This window comes from Dasypus novemcinctus, chromosome 11, assembly GCF_030445035.2.
Source record: "Dasypus novemcinctus isolate mDasNov1 chromosome 11, mDasNov1.1.hap2, whole genome shotgun sequence".
NCBI classification, from domain to species: Eukaryota; Metazoa; Chordata; class Mammalia; order Cingulata; family Dasypodidae; genus Dasypus; species Dasypus novemcinctus.
Window position 1 is genome coordinate 5,412,820 of NC_080683.1, and position 21,297 is coordinate 5,434,116.

Below are 21,297 nucleotides of genomic sequence, written 5' to 3' on the forward strand. Positions count from 1 at the left end.
GCAAGAATTTCCTTCTAGTGAAGGCCATACGAGATTCCCTAACCAGGAAGTCAAGGGAAATCAGGGCGGTTTTATTTATGACGGTGACCACCAAGACTCTACACTTAGGTCTGGGGGCGAGACAAGGACCGAGCCCAGACCTTCTGCTTCTCTTCAGATCTCTTGGGGGTAAACTTCTCCTGCAGTTTCTTCCACATGCCTTTATTCATTTCCTTAAACCCTTCCAAGGTGTCTGCAAAAAAGAAAAGCAAATAAAGAAATAAGAGACTGAAGGCTAAAACTTTATTCCATAGATTGGCCCCACAGTGCTTTCCCAATACAAGCTCGCCCTGATTTATGCATAGTGTGTTCAGGACACGGGGAGGTTTAAGTCGAGCATTTGAAAGGCAAATCAAATAGGGTGATATGAAAATAGCTGCCAACATTTACTGAGCATCTGTGCACAGAGCACCGTGCTAAGCACACACCGACTTTACCGTCAGGTGTGGAAGCTTGAGGCAAGGGAGAGTTAATGGCTTGCTCAGTTTCACAGCTAGGCAGTGGGATTTGAACCCAGGCACTGGGGGTCACATGCTGAGAGCTGAGCAGGTGTCCGGATGGGAGAAGGACCTGGGCTTGAGTCCTTGGTCTGTCATTTCCCTGCAGTGTCATCCTGAAAAAGTCACTTAACCCGCTGCGCCTCAGGTTGCTTATCTGCAAAGTGGGGATAAAAACAGCTATCTCAGAAGTTGTGAGGGTTAAAGGAAATGATGGTGCCAGTGTACCGGCACCGGTTAGCCCTCGAGGAACAGGAGCCGCTGGCGAGAGCTGGTGAGGCCTTTCATGTAAAACACCCCCTCGGCGCTGAAGCAGGGTTTCTCAGCCTTGGAGTGCCGTCACTCTTGGCCGGATGACTGTTGTGGGGCTGCGCGGTGCTCTGCAGGTATTCAGCAGCACCCCTCCCCCAACTGTGACAACCAAAACCGTCTAGCCCTTTTTTTGTTCCATGGACCCTTTACCAGTCAGGTGAAAACCACAGACCCCTTCTTAGAATGGAGCGGCAGGTAGTTTTATGACACTCAACATCGGAGGTCAGAGAAACTAAAGATAGTAAGTTGATTTTTTTCAGTTCAAGCTCACGGACCTCCTGAAACCTTTGCATGGACCCCTTGGGGGTCCTATGGACCCCTGGTTAAGAACCCCTGCTCTGGACGCTGTCACATGTCCCGGGGGGGGGGGAGGGGGCCACTGATTAAAGTCTTCTCTAGGGTATCTAATTCCATGATTTCTTCAGATTTTCATATAACTTTCATAGCCTGAATTCTCATAAGAGAACTTCTGGAGAAAAAGAAATTTTTCTGAACAGAAAAGGTAACTTAGCTTGTTCACTAACAATGCAATACCTAAATCAGGACGCGTGCTGCGCCTTAGCCGTACCCCAGCATTCCACCCCGTACCCCAGCATTCCACCCCGGCTCTTCTGAGTCCCTCGGGGGGCAGGAGACATCCCTGTCCCCCTAGAGGCCACGAGGCCTCCATGAGTCTCCCATGACCCTGAGCCCAGGGCGGATGCCCTCGTGGCCCAGGCCACGGGCCACGTTTCCGACAAGCCGGGCCACAAACCCTCCACTGCCAGGGGCTGCAGGTCTTTCCTTGCCCTGTCAGAGGAAATGTTCAGTAAGCTGATTTCCAAGTAGTCGCAGCAAAAACAGAAGGCTTGCTGTGAAAACAAAGTAATAGCAGATTTCCTGGAGCTGAACTCCCAGCCCAAACAAGCTGCAGCCTGGGTGGGGCGCCTTCCATCCCCTGAGGGGTAACACCGACAGGTGGGTGGCTGGGCCTGCGGAGCTCATCTCAAGTTCAAACTTGGCTCAAACTTTCTGGGACCCTCACAACACACCTTACAGCAATGCTGGCAAGTACATGGGCCGAGGGACATGGGAGTCAGTACGTACATTTTTAAAAAGCATTGCCGGTAATTATGCCTGGCCAAAATACCCTCACCCCCAGTTTTTCAGAGTACTATGATAAACGAGGGTCAGGATCGACACACAATAGCAGGAGACGCCACCAGGATTTGAGAGTTTTCTGGGAGGCTAAATCCCCAGAACTGGGCTGCTGCAGATTGCCAGAGGAATAGGAAAGAGAAATTTCTAGAGCACCACAAGGTGAACTGTGCCCTCCCAGAAAAGGTTAGCTCATTTTTGTATACAATATTCTTGGCAATAAAAATAGTAATTTTCCAGAACCTGCCTACTGGGCCTCCCCTGTTGGTGACAATGGGGATGTGTGTGGGGGGGCTCGGCAGGGCATGCCAAGATGCGAAGCACTCCCAGTCACACCCACACCCGGCCCAACAGACCTCGCCCCCTGGGCCGGATAACTAAGGCGGATATCCCCCTACACGCTTACTGAATGGCTTTTTTTGTTTTAATTAAAACTCTTATTGTTTATAAGACCCCTTAGGACCATAAAAATAAAATTATTTTCCTTCCATCCTGATTTCAACTACTTCCATTTGGCAAACACAGTATTCCCCTGTTCCCTGCTGCCCAGCCTCAAATTTAAAAGCACTAGAGATGGAGTTTCTTTTTTAAATAATGCCTTTGACCTTCTCCACATTCTATGGCCAAAAGACATGAGCCCTGTAGCTTCAGAAATTCCTCTGGGCTATTCCACAAGACTTTCCATCAACGCAAAGGTGTCTTATTAGACAATTCCCCGTGGCCACTCCACCTCAAAGCCCCGCCTGCACACCGACCAGGAAGGACAGCTGTGCTCGCAGTACCTGTGGCCAGGACGAGCTTGTACTCTTCCACGGAGAGGCCGCTGAAGCTGGTGTCTCGGGGGCGAGGGTACTGGTCACCGGAGACGACAGGAAGAGAGGAGGGAGGGAGAGAGGATTAACGGTTCTGCAGCACCACCCTGAGGCCTGATGACCCCTGGGGGAGAGGGCTGGCGAGAGCAGCCCCGTGGTCGTGGACGTCAGCCGGCCCCACAGGAGCGCCACTGGCTGGGTGCTGGCTGGGTGCTGCCTGGGGCAGGCGGCCCTGACTTGAATGTGCGCTCTGGCCATGCTGGGAGGACGCCGGCGCCGAGTCAGGAGTTCTGGCGGTGCTGGGTGATGCCCAGGGGCCGCCCGGCTGCACTCTGAGCAGTGAGGATTTGGAACAATCCCGTTGCCCGGGGCCAGGCTTCTTTTTCTGGTCTATCTGTGGACTTGTGGAGCACATTTTTCAAGCCTGGGAAAACCCACATAAAATAGGAATTTGACAGTAGTCACGCCAGGGCCTGAGCTTTGTCTGATGGGACTTTCCCAGTCACCCCATCTTTCTTGCCAGCGTGTGGGGAAATGCCAGTTCTCTCAGACTGGATGGAATAAAGCTTAAACGTATGAGGCCTAAGAGCTGTCCGATACTTCCAGGAACACAAGCTGGCATATAAAACGTGCCTTTTCTTCAGGTGACCACAAAGCCTCCACCAGGCACCTTTGTTGGCTTGGATGAAATTACTGGTTACATTTAGAAAATAACAAAACCCCAGTTCTTTACAAAACATCGTATCATCAAATTTTCCCTCATTCTTAGGTCGTTCCCAGTCAGGAGGGCGGGGGACACAAAAGGCCGGGCCCACTCACCTTGTGTTTGTAGTAGTTGGAATGGAGTCGTGCTAAGCTCTCATACATCTGATCGCAGGCCTCGGGCTCTGCAATCTGAAAAACAAAGACCCCCAGGAAGTGAGCAGCTGGGCCCTGCCCCCGCCGGCGCCTTGCCAGGGGCCCTAACCTGAATTGGACATGGGCCTGGAGCCGGCACTCCGGCTCGCTGTGCCGCGCTCTGCGGGGAGCGAAGCTGGCCCACGGCTCCCGCTACTCGCAATCACCAATTTGGAGCAATAACTCCACCCCACGACCCTCCAGGCTGCCAAGACCGCCGTCAACCAGCCTGCGAGCACACGCTTGTGGAGCACCCGTGCCTCGCACAGCGCCACGCACAATAAAAACAGCTAGAGAGGCGGGGCCGGGCGACGAGAACTCGGAGGGGAGGCCCCATGCCGGAGCGGTCTGTGTGAGGATGAGCGGGGCTGAGCGGGGCCCTGCGAGGTGCGCAGGACCTGGGGGAACAGCGCGGGGGCAGGGAGAGGGCCTGCCAGGGCAGAGAGGGCAGGACCGCACCGGGGCTTCCGCCCAGGCTGGTCCTGAGGGCCTGGACACAGAGCAGCCTGTGCCAGGGAAAAAATACTCAGGATGAAATGTATTAAAGATTCTTTTATGAAAGGAAAAAAAAAATCACCTGTGGTTAGCAGAAGCTGCTGTGATTTTATGGGGAGGAAAGAATCATGACGTGCTTTAAGATGAGCTGGGTGGCCTGAAGTGAGCCAGGACGGGGAGCTCAGTTAGGGGGTGCTCAAAGGGACCCGACCTCGGAGGTGGAGGTCACACGAGCGGAGGCGGGGAGGAGAAGCTGGAAAGCAGAGGGGGCAGGCTGGGGCAGGCTGGGGCAGCGGGCCCTCTCCCCTCTGCCTCTGCTCCTTGCAGGTGGAGCTCTGACCTCAGGCTGCCCAGAACTCGGAGGCCTCCCCGGGACAAAACTTTCTCTTTTAGGCTTTTGCCCCCCAGAAACGCAAATGATAGATTTCTCCAACTTAAATCCTTTCTCCAAGAAGGCAGAGTGTAAATAAATCAGTAGCTAAGGCTTCTGACAAGGCAGCTCCACTCCTGCTTTTGTGTGCGTTGTCAAACGAGGCCCCGCTTGAAAGCAAGCGGAAGAGACGAGCCTGCCCCTCAGTTCTACCTGATCCACGCCCAGGTCCAGGCCAAGCATCAGGAGCAAGCCCAGGTCCCCATGTCACAAGAGAGAAAAGTCCAGCCGATGAGGTCGCCAGTGTGCCCTGAATAAGAGTGCGCTGAGGGGCCTGGGGCTAAGGGCTGGAGAGGAGGAGCGGAAAAAGGTGAGGCTGGCCGCCGGGCTCCCACACCGGGTGTCAGTCCCTCCAGGTGAGTCCGGTGGGCGGGAGTGCTGCAGGTGGAGGCAAGCACTCTGGGCATCACTTCTCCAGCAGGCATGCACACCCAAGAGCTAACAGCCAAAGACAGAAGGGAAGGTATAAGGCACAAAAGGAAAAGGAGAATAATGCCGGCGCAGGGTTTTAAACCATATTATTTAGATTATCCAAAGAGAACTGTGGGGAAGCGGCTGTGGCCCAATCACTCGGGCTCCCGTCTACCACATGGGAGGCCCCGGGTTCGCGTCCGGGGGCCTCCTTGTGAAGGCAGGCTGGCCTGCGCCCACGGAGAGCTGCCAGCCTGCAAGCACCACAGAGAGCTGGCGCAGCAGGATGATGCAACAAAGGGAGACAAGCAGGCACAGAAGAACATGTGGCGAATAGACACAGCAGACAGCAAGCAAGTGGCAAGCGGGGGGGGACGGTGGATAAATGAATTAAAAAAACCCAATGAATCAATCTTAAACATCAATCTTAAAAAAAGAGAGAACTGTGTTGGGGGTAGATGTGGCACAAGTGGTCCCACGTGGGAGGTCCTGGGTTCAGTTCCTGGTGCCTCCTGAATAAACAAAAACAAACAACAAGCAAAACAAATGGAAAAACCAACTCAGGGGATCCGGCGTGGCTCAGTGGTTGATCATCAGCTTCCCACATATGAGGTCCCAGGTTCAATTCCTGGCCCCTGGGACCTCAAAAAAAAAAAAAAAGGTAATTGTACACTTCATCTTTTGCATGCTCTCTTCATGTGTGTGCAGGTTTGTTCACTTACAAATCTACAAGACAGTCTCTGAGAACCCACAGTGTGCCTGGCCCTGGGCAGGGGCCAGGGACTGCTGAGGAGGGCGGGCACCTCCACAGCAGGGGGCAGCACACAGCCAAGCTGCGGGCTCGAGCCCCGGCACCGCGGCCACTAGCTACAGGATGCTGGGCAAGCCCCTCGCTCGCGCCCACTTGATAAAAAAAACCCAAACGAACATTTCATCACATGTGCTTCATCATTCTCTATAGACACACCTTTTTCCTTCAGATCCATTTAAAAGTAAGAGCCCGACGAATGCACTCCCCCCATTTCAGTATTTCCTAATAGCAAGGACACTCTCTTACATAACCACGGGTCAACGATGAAACACAGGACATTTACCATTGACACAATACTGTTATCTAATCCCCCGTTCACGGTCTGATTCTGTCAACCGTCTCAGTAGCAATCTCTACAGAAGAGCAGTAACTGCAGTCCAGGCTCACCCGTGGCATTTAACTGTCGCGTGTCGCTAGTCTCCTCTAACCTGGGGCAGTTCTCAGCCGCTGCCTTGCGTGCAGGGACATTTTTGAAGCGTCCTGGCCAACCTGACCTTTAGCACAAGGGCAGGTAGCAGCGCTGACTTCCCGGGGCGGGCTGAGGCTAAGGAGGTGACGCCCCGGACAGCACCCATCCGTGAGGGGTGGCTCCTGTTGATCCTCTAGCAGCAGCAGCTGGAGGAGGTGACAGAGGCCGGGCCTTCACCACATAAATGAAAAAGGGCAAGACAGGAGACCACCTCCCGGCAGTCCTGGGGACAGTGGGACAGAGGAGGGGTGCGCAGGGTGCTGCGGGCGCAAGGGGGCCGGGGAAGACCCACTGGAGTCGCGGGCCCGAGAGGGAGCTGCCCGGAAGGAAGCGGGGGCAGCCGGCTTAAGCGTGCGGCAGGCAACGCATGAGGACTCCAGCGGAGCAGGGCCACAGCACGGGCGGCCAGGTGCGCCCGGGGACGCAGGGACCCTCTGCCTGACCGGACCTCCAGCGTGGCCGTCGCCGGGTGCCTGGGCTCAGGTGGGCGCGGCTCACCCACGGACCCTGGCCTCGGTACCCGCTCTACACCCGCCAGCAGACCCCCGGGGCCTCCCCGCCCCACCCCGTCCTGCCTGCCTTCCTCCCGGGCGCCGCTGCCCGGGGCCCCCCTGCTGCGGGACCGCCGTGGCACCGTGAGGGCTGCCTTCAGGGGCCCCGTCCTGATCGAGGCCGGCACGGGGCCAAGCAGGGCCGCCCTCCTGCTCCTCCCTGCGCTCTTGGTGACCTGGCCAGACATCTGCTCGGCTGGTCCCTCACCCAGCCCCGAGTGGGGGAGGGGTGTGGTTCTTCCATCCCGCTTTCCCGTCCCCGAGGGCAGCTGCACACAGAGGAGGGACATGGGAGGTGGCTGCTGGTGCACGGTGTTGACGCAGGGCCCAAGGACATAAAACCAAAGTGACCCTTTGTGCTCCCTCTCTCAAAATTCCCTCAGTGTTGGATGTGGCTCAAGCAGCTGGGCACCCGCCTCCCACACGGGAGGTCCAGGGTTCAGTTTGTGGTGCCTCCTAAAGATGACAAGGAGAGGCAACGAGCTGGCGAATGAGCAGACACAATGAGCAGGGAGTGGATATGGTTCAAGCGACTGGGCACCCGCCTCCCACATGAGAGGTACTGGGTGTGGTTGCTGGTGCCTCCTAAGAAAGACGACCAGACACAATGAGCAGACAGGTGAGGGAGACATCTCGGGGGGCGGGGGGAACCCCTCAGTGTCAAAAAAACCGTCTCCTGAGTATTTTACATTATGACTGGGCTCAATTAACAATCTGAGAAGGAACCAATCACCTACAAGCCCCCAAAATGGACTTTCCACCCAATTTCCATTTGAGAGTGGGGAGGCATCCCCATGAAGCTGTAAACACGGCTCAGCGAGGGCGGCGGGGTCTGAGCTTTGCCAGCTTCCCGGCCAGGTTCTAACTGCCCGGGGAGAGAGGGAGCCGCGGCCAGCTCTGGGCTCCTCGCCACCCGGCCCACGCTCAGCAGGTGAGAGGGTCTTGCTCCCCACTTCAAAGGACGTCCACAGACACACGCATCTCATTCCAGAAGCCTCGCCGCACACCTACACCCCATGCTTGATTCACAGGCTCCAGCACAAACACGTTCCTGTATCTCAAAATACAGTTTTTCTGATGAAATATTCTGATATACAAGCTTTAAATGACCTGATTCTGCATTCACTAATGAGATTCCAGTGATTGTGGGGCCAACAGTAGAGCTGGGCTGGAAAAAGGCAGCAGGAGGGACCTTATGAAAAATTCAGCACTGCTCCCTAAATGTGAATAAAATAGATGTCAACGACAGTGTCCTTTATAGCTCTATTTTTGCTCCTTTTGCATTTCCCCTGTTCAGCTGTCAGTAAATTTCTCTTTACCATATTAAACTTTTATACATACAAATCTACAGCAGTGCCGCAGGCACTGATTTCGATTTTCAAAATTGAATTTTGGGTGGTGACAGCAATTGGTACAGCTGCCCCTATTCTAGTCACACAAAGGGAGGCATAAGCACTTTTGGGAAAGGGTGCTGCGATCTGCTTTGCTAATTAAAGCAGAGCTGGATTCCGGCCAGGAGGATCTAGGAAAAAGGGTTTTCATGATTTGGTAATGAACTTCTGAAATGAGTTCACTCTGTTACGGGAGCCTATTCCCTTCAATTCAGTTGAAAATACATTTCTGAGCACCTACTACGGAAAGTGTGCTCTGCTAGGGGGCTCTGAAGGGACATAAAGAGGGCCCAGCCGCGGTCCTGGAGAATTGGCAATCCAGCTGAGGCGACAAGACGGGCACACATTAAAAATTAAACGGGCCACGGGCGGTGTGTGATGAAGCGCCAGGGTCCCGAGCGCCGGGCCGCGGCGGGCAGACGGCGGGCGGGACTGGCTGCCGGGCCGGGCCGGCAGGGCAGGGCGGCGGGCAGGCTGACTTGGGCGCCACTGTCCTTGGGCAGCAGAGACTTCCGAGCGGGACCCTGGGACTGCTGGGACCACAGGAGTGACTGGACAAACGAGGCATGGAAAAGGCACCGGCCGGAGAAGATGCTCCAGGCAGGCGAGTTTCTGAAGCTGGGCCCAGGGATGGCGTCGAGCGCCTGGGAGGCCGCCCAGTCCTCGGCAAGCTCTGCGTGGGCTCTGGGTGGGGCAGTGGGAGTCCATGGCCTGCACCGGCTCCTCGAAGGTTAAGGGCCGCTAGTGTCACGGCCGACGTGGAGGCGAGGAGAAGACACCCTCACCGAGGCAGGGCTCGGGCTGGGTGTGGTGATCCAGGGAAAGGGTCAGCAGCTGTCCCGCTAGGGGGGGCACCTACAGCTTTAACCACGCACAGTTAAATGCCACCCCTTGCTCTAAACGCTACCTTTTTTAATTAAAAAAAAAAAAGATACTTAGATTACATAAATGTTACATAAAAAATATAGGGGGTTCCCATATGCCCTGCTCCCTCCTCCTCCCATGTTTTCCCACATTAACGACATCCTTCATTATTGGGGTACACTTGTTATAATGGATGTACACACCCTGGAGCATTGCCAAGAAGCATGGACTCTAGTTTATGTTATAAACTGTCTCCTGCACAATTCTGTAAGTTATGACAAGATATATAATGGCCTGAATCTGTCACTGCAACATCATTTAGGACAATTCCAAGGTTCCAAAAATGCCCGTGTTACACCTATTTTTTCCTTCTCCCTCCCCCTCAGAACCTCCAGTGGCCACTGTCTCCACGTCAATGTTAACAATTCTTCCATTGCTAGAACAAGTCTATAGTAGAATGACAGTAAGTCCACTCTAGTCCATCGTTCACTCCCCAATCCTGAGGATTCTGGGATGGTGATGCCCACTCCTCCTCTAATTGAGAGGGGGCTTAGATCCCATGGGGCAGCTGGATGGGACCTAAACCCTATCTTAACTCACTCTAGCTCCATCTGGAAAAGGGAGAGAGAGAGGAAAAAGCTGATGTTTGCATTTTTCCTACAGATGATTCTCCTCACAACTCCCGTTGTGCGGCGAGTTTAATATTTTAACTAAAAATAGCATAAAGTGCTTAGGCCACTGCTCCAAAGCTGGACGTCAGGGAGGGGGGTCGTGCGGAGATGGCCTCCCCACTGCCACATCGAGGAAGGCCGAAGCCGGCCTCGACTGGGGGACAGAGAGAGCGAAATTCTATAAAACCTCCGAATCCCCTCTGAGAGCTGAGGGGAAGCTGCAGATATCACTTACATTACTGTAAAACCGAAAGAAAGCGGAACTCCTTTCCATCCGGGCCAACATTAAGCCTGGACACAAGACGATGTGCCGAGAAGAGGCTGGCGGCGAGGCCGGTCCAGGCCCACTCACGAGCCGGCGCGCCCTGCGCTGGACGGGGGGGTGCTGGGAGCTGTTGGGGTGGTCGAGGGAGCTGCCTGTGTGCCGGACGAACTTGCTAGCAGGATCTGCTCCTTTCCCTGGAGCTCAGTCAACAGCTAGCTGCGTGCCACCCTCCCCGTGCCGAGTCCCTTTCATTAGGCTCTGGTGCTGCAGGAACACGTGTCCTCCTAAGGAAACTCACACCACAGCTGACGGGCTGTAAGATCAGCACGCGGGGTGTCAGGGGGGTCAGAGGCGGGGCCTGTGCTCCTGCCTCCCGCCCTCCCTTCCCTCTGGGAAGGGGCCCCCCCTAGAAGGCACGCTGTGCCTGGTTTTGACTCTGCACGCCTTACTTGCTTTGGCGGGACCCTGGCTTCTCTAGATGTCTCCCACCCGAAGGCCATCTTTCCTCCACCCACCCCGGGTGGGGGGACACACGCTGGGGCCCAGGGAAACAGGTGGAGTAAACACAGGGGCAGGTTTTAATCTCTTTGCCAAAGTCGGCCACGGTCCCAAAAGATCTGGGCAGGGAATGGAGGGGAAGGGAGGGCCTTGGTGCCTGTGGAAGGAGAGACGCTTCTCACACGAAAGAAGCCAGAGAACAGCGGCCGAGGAAAGGCGAGGCGCAGGGAGGCGACGCCAGACCGGGGACGGCATGGCTGCCCTGGCCCCTTACCCCTGTGGGGCCCCCGGAAGCCGCTTTATTTTCCTGACTTTGTTTCCTGGTCTGTAAAACGGGAATAGTAACAGCTACCTCCTGGGCTGCTCTGAGGATCACATTAAACGAGATCCTGCATGCGAAAGCATCCAGGGCTGCTGCTAGGAGGCCGGAAGCCCGGAGGTCAGAGGGAACTGTCTGCCGCTCTCCTCAAGGAGCAGAGGCGGTGCGAGCAGAGCCGCCCTCCCCTCCAGCTCTGTCTTTCTGACGACTGGCATAACCGAGGGGTAGCGCCACACCCATCTCCCCCGCCCCAGGTCGAATCCCGTCGCCTGCTGCCAGCTTAATGCAGAGCCCACCAGAACCACCTTTCTTTTTCAAAGTTTGTCTAACTGCCCCAGGGGTGCCAGTGGAGCCCTTCCCCATTCCGGCAAGGGACTGCTCCCTCCAAAAACGATCACGAAGACCAAGCCCAGGCGTGTTCCAACATGCCATCGGGATGGGGACCCACGGCCGTGGCCTGAGTAGTGCACCTGCTGCCATTACGGGCACCGGTTCACCCCGCCGGGGAGGGCTCATCGGCGCCGTGGAACCACCGCCCGAACCACGACCTGTGCCTGCCGCCCTGACTCCAACCCGTGGGCCTTCCGCTGCTAACGGACTCCTTCCCTAGGCGATGGCAAAGAACAACTCCAAAAAAGAATGCGCGCTCCTCTCCTGGCTCCTCTCCACTAACATTCAAGGGAGCGGAGGCCACGTCAGGCAGCGCGCTTGCAGACAGGGACCGAGCTCTGCTGTCTCTTCTGCCAGCTGGTTCCCCCACCTGAATTTCAGAATAAACGATTGTCTGCCCAACTGTAAGCTCCTTGGTAAGGGTCAGGTTGTGCATCTTTTCTGCTGTTCCTGCAGTTCCCCAAACAGAGTAAGCGCTCAAACTAATCCTCACCACTCAGGACACAGCAGTCCTCTTTCCACTCTGCACCACTTCTCTCCATCTAGTCCTGCGTAATCTGCAACTATTTTCAAACCATTCATGTCATGAGCCCTCACCGATCATTCATCTGTTCTGTCAGTGTCATTCACTTACTCACTGTTACACATACGCCAAGAACCACGCTAGAAACTGAGAAGAGAAAGAGGAAAATGGCATCACCTCCATTCTCCAGGATTTGTAAGGCGCACAGCCCCCAAAAATCTCTGGGGTTTGCAGAGTTGGGACTGGATATGACACTTGCCCTCAAGATTTTATACTTTGGGCCACTGAAGTACACGGGAAAGGCGGAAAAGCCGCCAAGTACATAGAGTGTGATGCCCACATACAGGAGCCTGGGCCCAGCAGTCCATCCCCACCCGCCACCCAATCAGCCACCCATTCCAATGCCCCTCTTAGGTGGCCTGGTCTGGGCTCTTTGGTACTCCTGCTTTGAAAGGTCTCGGCCAAGATTTGCAAAAGTCCTTTCTTCAGGGTACGTGTGTATACAGCTCAGCTCATGTTTCTAACATGTTGCCTGAGCCCCAGGCTCAACTTGCCATCGAGTCCACTGCCTACCGGACCTTTCCATTTAGAAGTTTAACACATCTAATGCCGAGCTTAAGATGTTCCTTCCACACGCCCCGTGTTCCTCATCTAGCCTTTCCCATCTCAGTAAATGGCCCACTGTCTATCCAGGTGCTCAGGTCAAAGAAATCTGTGTATTCACCTCAGTGCCTCTTTCCCTTTGCCCCACATCCAATCCGTCAGCAAGGCCTATTGCTGCACAACAGCCACGGCCATCTCCTGCGCTGTGCACCCAAGCCACACCACCTCTTACCTGAATACCACAGAAGCCTTCTCGGCACCCTTGCTTCTATTCCTGCCCCCTATAATTCACTCACCATGTGCAACCACCAGGGTGATTTTTAATAAAAAGTAAACTAGGTCACAAGAGTCCCCTGGCTAACCCTCCCCAAGGGCTTCCCATGCCCTGAGGATAAACCCCCCCTCCTAACCATGGCCCATAAAACGCTACCCTTCCAGCTCCTGCCCCTCTGGGACCTCGATTCTTAGCAGACTGCCACCTCATTCATACCCGCCAGCCACTGCACAGCTGCTTCCTGCCGTGGGCCCTTTCTTTCTGAAGAGGAATGCTCTTCCTGCCAAGTGTGCAGGGCTGGCTCATCCTCCTCAGAAAGGCCTTTCAGATGACCTTAACTGCTAACCCTTTATCCTGCCGCAGTTTTCTATCTATCGTAACACTTATCTGCACTGTCTACTGGCTTATTGCATCCTGAACAAGAATAAATGCCATCTTCTACCTAATTCACTGCTGCCTCCCCAGCACATAGTAGGTGCTCAGTATGAGATTCACACAAATGGATGAACCCCCGAGCTGCAGCACCAACACGGAGGAGAGCAAGAACCAGGCTTACCACTCATCCACAGGGCATGAGTTGAGGGCCCAAACCTGCAGCGCAACTTACAGGGGTCCCCAAAGAATGCAAAGCCTTTGCAGGTGCTGCCGACCCGTTGGGGATCGGCTCGGTCAATGCACAGCGCTGTGAGGGAACCTGGGACCCGGTCAGGGAGCAGTACGCCTGTGACAGCTGCCACCCTGCAACTGGTGGCGTAGGTCTCAAACCTGGCTGCACCTTGAATCACCTGGGGATCTTTTTAAAAACAAGGCCAAGGTAGAATCTTCAGAGATTCTGATTCAATAAGGCTGGGGAGGGTCCCGGTGATTCCATAAAGAACCTGGTGTGAAGACTGGACAGACGGTCGCACTCTCAGCAGCTCCCGGGGGGCCACGAGGGTCCGCGAGCACGTGCGGCCTGGGAAGGAAGGCGCGCATGCGCGGGCCCAGCGCCCCGCCCGCTCGCCGGCCCCGCCCCTGCCTCGTCCTTTCCGCCCCTCTCCCCAAACGCCGCTCCGCCTCAGGCGGAACCCACAGTCCGGTCACCTGGGTGTTCTCTCCCTCCCGAAAGGCCTGTGCTACCCGCTGCCGCAGGTAAACGCCCAAGTCCCGGCCCCGTTTGGTCTCGTCCACTGGCCATTCCTCACAGAGCTTAAGAAAACGCCGATAGCGGCTGGCCGCCATTTTGGGCCCGCTTGTCCCCGCCCCCGGGGGTGGAGTCGGCGGGGGCAGACGGCGCTTGCGCACGAGGATCCGCAAGCCTTCGCAACGTAGTGGGGCGGCAGGGACGAGTGAGCATGCGCGAGTTGGCGGGCGCCCGGCCTCTCGCCAGCGGGGGGCGCTGCTCGCCCGTCTCTGCAAGCCGAGCTACTTCGGTCTTTGTCCTGGAACGGGCCCATCTCCCGGGGACAAGGCAGACGTAGAGTACCCCTGGGACAGCTTTGCTTCTTTTTTTTCAATGACTGCACGAGCTCAAGACTGAAAAACCCTCCTCTGAGACTCTGCTGATTTGCATAAGCGAATATATTTGCATGTAAATACAGATTGTTATTCGATGAAGATGTGTTTGAACTTAATCGCGGAGCCTGATGCATGCATGGTTCTCCTCCCCACCCCACTCATTCTCTCTCTTCACAGCCGCTCTTTGGTACTTGGCCACAATTCCTTCTTCAGTGCTGCCCAGCTCCCGTCCCTCTCCCCCCATCCATTCTTTTGCCCCTCCTTAGTATCCCTTCCATGCCTCTAATGCACCTAGCGAGGCACTTTTCCCATCCTTTCCTAGTGTGAGTAATGTCAGCTGGGTTGACTCAGCCTGGAAAAACTTGTTTTACCAAACCTTCATCATGCCGTGAATGTCTTGAATTTTCTTTTCAAACGATTTCTTCACCTTACAAATTTTCCTCAAGAAAGGCTCAGCTCCCTCTGTGTTGTCACCGTCCTGCTCTCAGTACCATCCTCTCCTGCACAGGACACTTTTGCTTCTGCTCTCCCCCTTCCTTCTCGCCACAATTACTTTGTGAAGGTAAGTCCCAGGAGATGTCTGCCTTCAAGGAGTTGACCATCAGAGTTTGGGGAATGAATACATAATCAGAATTCAAAGATAAATGTCACAAGGGCTTAACTGAAGTATTAGGGAATGAGAGGGAGTTGGAGAAAGAAATAGCACTCTTAGCGGTTTAGAGGGAGAAAAATCAGAGATGGCTTCATGGAGGAGGTGGCATTTGGGCAGGGCCTTGAAGCATAGTTAAACTTTATAATGAGCAAGAATACAGGGATGGAGAGCAGCAAGGGCTAGGCCTGGGACAAGGAATGAGAAATGAGGGGAGAGGGGGGAGTTTAATCTGAGGAAGGATCAATGGGTGGTTTTAACTGGGTGTAGCAACAAATGCTATGAAAGCTTTAAAAATACTTTTTGAAAAACAAAACACAAATCAAAACACCCTGTTCCCAGCCCAACAATACTTCCCTGCTGGAGCCTCTCCAGCAACTGTATTTATAGCCACTCAGTTTCAGTGGCTGCTCTGAGGTCCGAAGGGCAAGGTTGTGTCTGTTTCCTGCCCAGCTCCGGGCCGAGGGCTGTGGCAGGGCTAGGTGACCTGGAGCAGTCCTGGGAAACGGGGATCGAGGTCCCTGTGGCTTGGGCAAGAGGAAGAGCCTATTGGGTGGCAGCAAATGGTTCTCACCCCACTTGAGACACGAGTGTGGCGGGAAGTTGAGAGGCACAACCGGGTGCCAGGGAAACCCTCCTACAAACGCTTCTTCCGGGTCAGGCCGTGGCGGTCCCCGGCTCCCACTGCCGTAGCCACTGCTGTCCGCGCTGGACGCTTGCCTGGCACGGTGGGGCGGTACGGAGGCCTCGCAGTTGAGCAGATTGGAATCCGGGCTCGCTCATCCAGGACCATCTGCGGAATTTGCGGGCAGGCCTGGTGCAAAATGGAAACCTGAGGCCCCTTATTCAAAAGTTTTTCCGATATTCCAGAGGCAACAGCAGAGTTTCAAACCAAGCGTGGGGCCCGGCGTGGCTGCACAGGCCACATGCCCCTGAGGCCAGCCCCGAGCCCTGCGTGGGGGACATCTACCCTAGCAGCTGGTGAGAGTGGGGAGCAAGCCGGACGAGGGCCCCGCTTCTGTGGACTTTACATTTAAGTGGGGGCCAGACAGACAAAGACCAAGCAAACGTACAATGGTAATAATAGTTACTGCTCTTGTTTGTTGAGTGCTTGCTCTGTCGAGGGGCTGCTGATATGTATGAACTCGTAATAAAGGAACAGGATAACTGCAGAGGTGAGGAGATCCCGGCAGGGTGCTGGCCCACGGGGTCTGGGCTGGGGTGGGGTCTGGGTGGTCTGGGAGGCCGTAGCTCAAGCTCTGGGGTCTGATAGAAGTCTGAGTCACCGAGGTGGGCAGGGAGGCTTCCAGCAGAGGACTGGGAGTGGCCAGCCTTGGGCACTGTCCTCTGGGGACTTGTTTGTCTGAAGCTCAGAACTTCCCAAACCATCAATTGCTGGTTCAGTTTTCAGCTCTCTCTCTCTTCTCACATTTTTGCTAAAAACTGCCAGGAAAAGCCAGGCCGCCTTGTCCACAATTAGTTTGGAAACTTCCTCAGCTAATGTCCCAGCTCGTTGCTTTCAAGTTCTGCCGTCCATCCAATACCAGAAGTCACTTTTGCCCAAGTTCCCTGCACATTTAGAGCAAGGAGCCCCTTCCTCCCAGCCGTCACTTCCGTCTCAGCCCTCACCAGAAGTACCTTTAGGCTCCTTGTTTCCACCAACAGCCTCTTCCAGGCAATCCAGGTCTTTTCTGTGAAGCGTCTCACGGTTCCTCCCAAATCTCTCCCTTACTCATTTATAAAGCTGTTCCAACATTTCTGGATAATTGCAAGCAGCAGCCCCCACGCCCGTGCCAATTTCTGTCTTCGTTTGCCACAGGGCTGCTGATGCCAAGTACCAGAAATGAGTTGGCTTTTATAATGGGAATTTTATTTGGGGTAAAAGCTTGCAGTTGCAAGGCCGTGAACCTTGGGTGGGTTATTTAACTGCTCTGAGCTTTCATATCTTCATCTTAAGATGGGAATTGTACTCACCAGTTGACACGCACTGAGCGTTTACCCTGTGCCGGGCACTGCTCTAAGGGCCTCTTACATGTCGATTCATTTAACCCAGACATCGGCTCTCACGGGTATGCACTGCTATCACCCTCATCTTATAGAGATGGCAGCTGAGGTACCAGAGGTTAGGGACTTGCCCAAGGTCACCAGCTAGTAAGTGACAGAGCTGGGACTCAGTCCCCTGCTGATGCCTCTAGAGCTGTGCTCTTACCCACCCGTCAAGATGTCTCTTCAGGCCATGTGGTGCTCATGTAAATATGCTGTATTTTTATATTGGCTTTACAGTGCTTGGCCAGGGCCGGCACACAGTAGGCCTCCTTATTCAGGGCTCCTGAGAGGCTCCGGGCCGTCGCAGGCCTTCTTTCCCCTGGGCCCCCCTTCCTCTCCCTGTCCTGTGGGTGGTCTGAGCCAGCGTCTGAGCTTGTCAATCACCCAGCGTCACTCTGGGCACATTAATAGGCACTGCCTGGAGTGGGCTCGGTGGTGCCAGCCCCTCGGAGGGTTGATGACCATTTTAACACCCACCTGCGCCTGCCACTCACTCTGCCCTGAATGCCGCCCCACCCCCACCTGCTGAGCCATTGAACGGGGATTCGGGCCCTGTGGAGCCCTGCTCGCTCCTTATAGAAACGAGGCAGCGGGGGTGGGGGGGCAGGGAGGGAATCTTCAGCTTTGCAAGTTGTAACAATCCCAGTCATCGAGGCCCCCGGATTGCGCGTTTAAATCGCCTAAAAGTGAAAATACCGTTTTGTAATGCTGGTGTTAATAACGTAAACATTCAAAAGGAATTAGATCTACTTAGCTGTACCATGGGGAACGACTGCCGATTATTCTCTTCTCGACTTATTCACCTGGAGGAAATGATTGGCTGTAGTGCCAGGACATGTTACCCCAAAAAGCGGGTGTGGGCTTGCATCAGAAGAGTCACATGTGCTGGGAGGTGGGAAGCCACTTAAAGGTGGCCCAAAGGCTCGCGCTGGCAGTAGATTGCTGCCTTATTCAGGAGGGGAGCCTTTTTTTCTCTTTTTTTTCAGGACAAGTGTTTGGGAATGCTGGGTTAGGCCCGGTGGGGCCCTGACATGCAGCCCTGTGTATCCAGAGCTCCTCAGCTCGTTGGGACAGCGGGTCATCCGCCCAGGGGCTCCCTTCCCTTCGCTCTGCTCTCCAGTCCCATGTCCCTTCAGAGAGGACTTTCTCCCCCCAAAAGCAGCAGCCCCTTCCTCTCTACCCCCCCTTGCCTCAAAGCACCAGTCCCTGACGACAGGCCCGGTGCACAGAAGTCTCTCGATCAGTATTTGTCAGGTAAATGAATCCGAAGAGAAACCGCATGAACGTAGGAACCCAGTTCCCCCAGCCCTCCTCTGCCCAGCCCTGCCCCCTGCGCCTGTAAGACACTGTCTCTCGAGAAAGGTGAAGGGCAAGTCAGGAGCAGGTGCATTTCCCGTTTTGTTCTTGGATTAACTCTCAAACTTCCCGTCCCACTTCTGGGCAGCTGAGAAACAGAACGGGGAGGCGCTGAGAAATGCCTGCTGGAAAGGACCCGAACCCGGCCTGAGGCAGCCGACCGGCGCCCAGGCAGCGCGCTGTTGTCCCACCGCTGCTTCCTGCCCGCCCTCCCTGTCCTCTGATTCTCGGCACCCACGCTTTCATTTTAGTTTTTTCCCTCATCTTCTGTTTTTATGTTTTTGGCCACAGAGGATGCAGATTTAAATCAAGAGTCAGAAGTTTAGATCATTCCGAAGAGCGGCTGATGAGTGGTCTCGCCTCGCCATTTGTTTTATTAGCCTGCTCCCTGCCCCTTCCAGCCTGGTCTAAAGAGCTGCGTGCACCTGGGAAGAGTGATGGGCCTGCCAGGCTGCTGCCCAGCGGCCCAGGGCTTCCTGATGACACTGCATTATGGAAAAGCTGCAATAACACCCCGCTCTTTAGCCTCCTCTTTAATCACGCGGGGACGCCAGCGGGACAGGGGCGGGCGGGCGACTGCCTGCGCTCCTGGAGGGGAGGGTGGGGCGGGTGCTCCACTGGCTTGGTGGGAGCCACGGCCGCTCTTCCACACCGCCTGCCTCGAGGACCGAGTTACGTATCCCCCAGGACAGATGTGGAAACAAAGTGGAGGTCAGCCCCCCGTGGTCAATCAGGCCACTCGCTATTCTGCGAACAGAATGCTTGGTTTCCCGGTCCCACACTCGTCCAGCCTTTCCTGAATGCCTGGCCCCTTCTTTGCCACCTTTTGGGCTTAACTCTCTTTCAAGGACCAGCTCTGTGATCACCCCGTGAGCCCTCTGCGCTCCTGGGGAGCCCTGTCCAGAGCGCTTTGTCACCTAGCGAAGCACCCTCTCATGTCTTCACACGGGGATCTCAGCTCTCTTGTTCAATTACAAGGTTCTTAGGGGTAACGTCAGGTTCTCACCCATCCGTGTTTCCCCTACAGGCCCTAGCACTGTGCTGTGTCTGTCAGGTACTCAGAAATACTAGTTGGTTGGATGGATGGAAAGAAGGAAGGAAAGAGGGAAGGACGGAAGAATAGATGAATGAAGGAATCACAGTGAATTAACTACTCGGTCAGATTTGGAAGGGTCTCCACCACCTGGCCTCGCTCTTTCTGTAGTTTTCATCCCCACTTCTCCCGACCACGAAACCCACAGACCCTTGAGCATGCTGGACTTTTCCCCCCCTCCCCCCACCCCTGCCCTCTTCAGGGCCCGGATGGGGTCCGACCTCCTCCGGCAGTTTCCGGGATGACTGCTCTCAGGGCAGGCACTTCTTCAGCTTGAAATGATAGGATTGATCGTCTGCACCACACAGTTTAATCCTCTATATCATTAAGTCCTATTTTGTACGTTTTTCTTGCCTCTCCAACTCTGATCTAAACTCCCCGAGAGCTGGCTCATCCACAGCACTTAGCAAAGAGATAAGCATGGAATAGCTGCTCAGTATACACTCGGCTGATTGCAGGATTATCTCAGGCAGCCTCGCTCCTTTTAAAACTTGTGAGTAAAGTTTGGAGACCAACTCCATCCACCCCACATCATCTTCCCTTCTGTCCCTACCTCCTTCTCCTTCGTCCCAGATTCTCCTCAATAGGTGGGCTCGTGCAGCTCACACAGCTGAGGGTCCGAATTGGCCAAGCTGTGCATGAGATCCTGGACCTCAGGGACCCCTTTGGATCCAGCAGTCTGGTGCTGATCGTCTAGGGAAGCAGATGTGGCTCAAGCAGCTGGGCTCCCATGGTTCAGTTCCCGGTGCCTCCTAAAGAAGACAGCAAGATGGCATGACGGGCAGGTGCAGCGAGCTGACACAAGAGACCAAGAAGAAAAGCCTGATGAGACATATAACAAAGCAGGGAGCTTTAGAGGTTCCTGGTGCCTCCTAAAGAGGGCAGGCAGGCACGACGAGCTGATGTGACAAGATGACACAACAAGAGACACAAATGGGAAAACATAATGAGAGACACAGCAAGGCAGGGAACGGAGGTGGCTTGAGTGATTAGGTGCCTCCCTCCCACATCAGGGGTACCGGGTTCAGTTTCTGGTGTCTCCTAAAGAAACAAAGAAGATGAACAGACACAGCAAGTGCAAAGAATGAGGGGTGGGGAAAGATAGATAAAATAAATCTTAAAGGTCTAAAACCAGCAGCCAGCATCATTTCTTTCTTTATAACCAACCATACTTTTGTCAGGGACATCTTCAGAAGGAGGCGGGGCCTTGGGCCAGGCTTTGGAGGGTGCAGCAGAGAGGACCCAGATGAAGGAGAGCAGTTGCAGCAGAGTGAGTGACATGGCAACGGTCAGCCCTAAAAGACCGAGATTCCAGCTGATCACCCCACAAGGCCAGGGCTGAGAAGTGGTGGAGGAATCAGAAGTCAAGCCAGGGAACTTTGGACTTGACTGATGAGGTACCAGGTTCTCAAGCAAGGAAGTGGCCCAGGAAAAGCTGCATTTAGGGCTCCACGGTCATTAATAAACACTTCATTTTAAGCTGACCCCCTTTTGCCACACTGCATGCTCTGACTTACCCCCCCCCGCCCCCAATCCAGCAAAGAGCATGCAAATAAATTAATTGCATCATTGCTCAGGCCAAACATAATGAGGAAGGTTAACCTGCTTTGAAATCTGCATAACACATGCCAAAATAAACACAAGTTTATTATTCTTATCCTTATTGTCCAGGTCCCTCTTTCCTTCTATTATATGGGTTCTGGAAAGTTGATGGTAATTATTCATGAGAATCCAAACACTATTATTTAATTTTGCATTATACTAGGTTCAAATGAAGAGACCACTTGTCAGGCCTGGTGCCTGCCTTGCAGATACATGCAAAGATTTTATTAGCTCCCGTTTCCCACCCAGTTCCCCAAAGGATTGCAGGAAATTGGTAAACCGTTCTTGCTATGTACTTGAGCCACCCACAAATTGGAACCAATGTACAGTGTGATGATCAGAATAAACAGAAAGGGTAATCAGGCACACCAAATAATCACAGGTGACCTCAGCAA

At 54.5% G+C, this 21,297-nt stretch overlaps 1 protein-coding gene across 1 annotated transcript; it reads right to left on the reverse strand.

Annotated features, from left to right (window-relative positions):
* Window positions 1-50: 50 nt before the first annotated feature.
* UQCC2 (ubiquinol-cytochrome c reductase complex assembly factor 2) lies at window positions 51-13,931 on the reverse strand. The gene is made up of 4 exons (XM_004479783.4): window positions 13,743-13,931; window positions 3,617-3,691; window positions 2,768-2,837; window positions 51-232 (listed from the first exon to the last, which is right to left on the reverse strand). Exons 1-4 carry the CDS (start codon window positions 13,878-13,880, stop codon window positions 105-107), a joined length of 411 nt encoding a protein of 136 aa, XP_004479840.2. The 5' UTR covers window positions 13,881-13,931; the 3' UTR covers window positions 51-104.
* Between the last annotated feature and the right edge of the window lie 7,366 nt (window positions 13,932-21,297).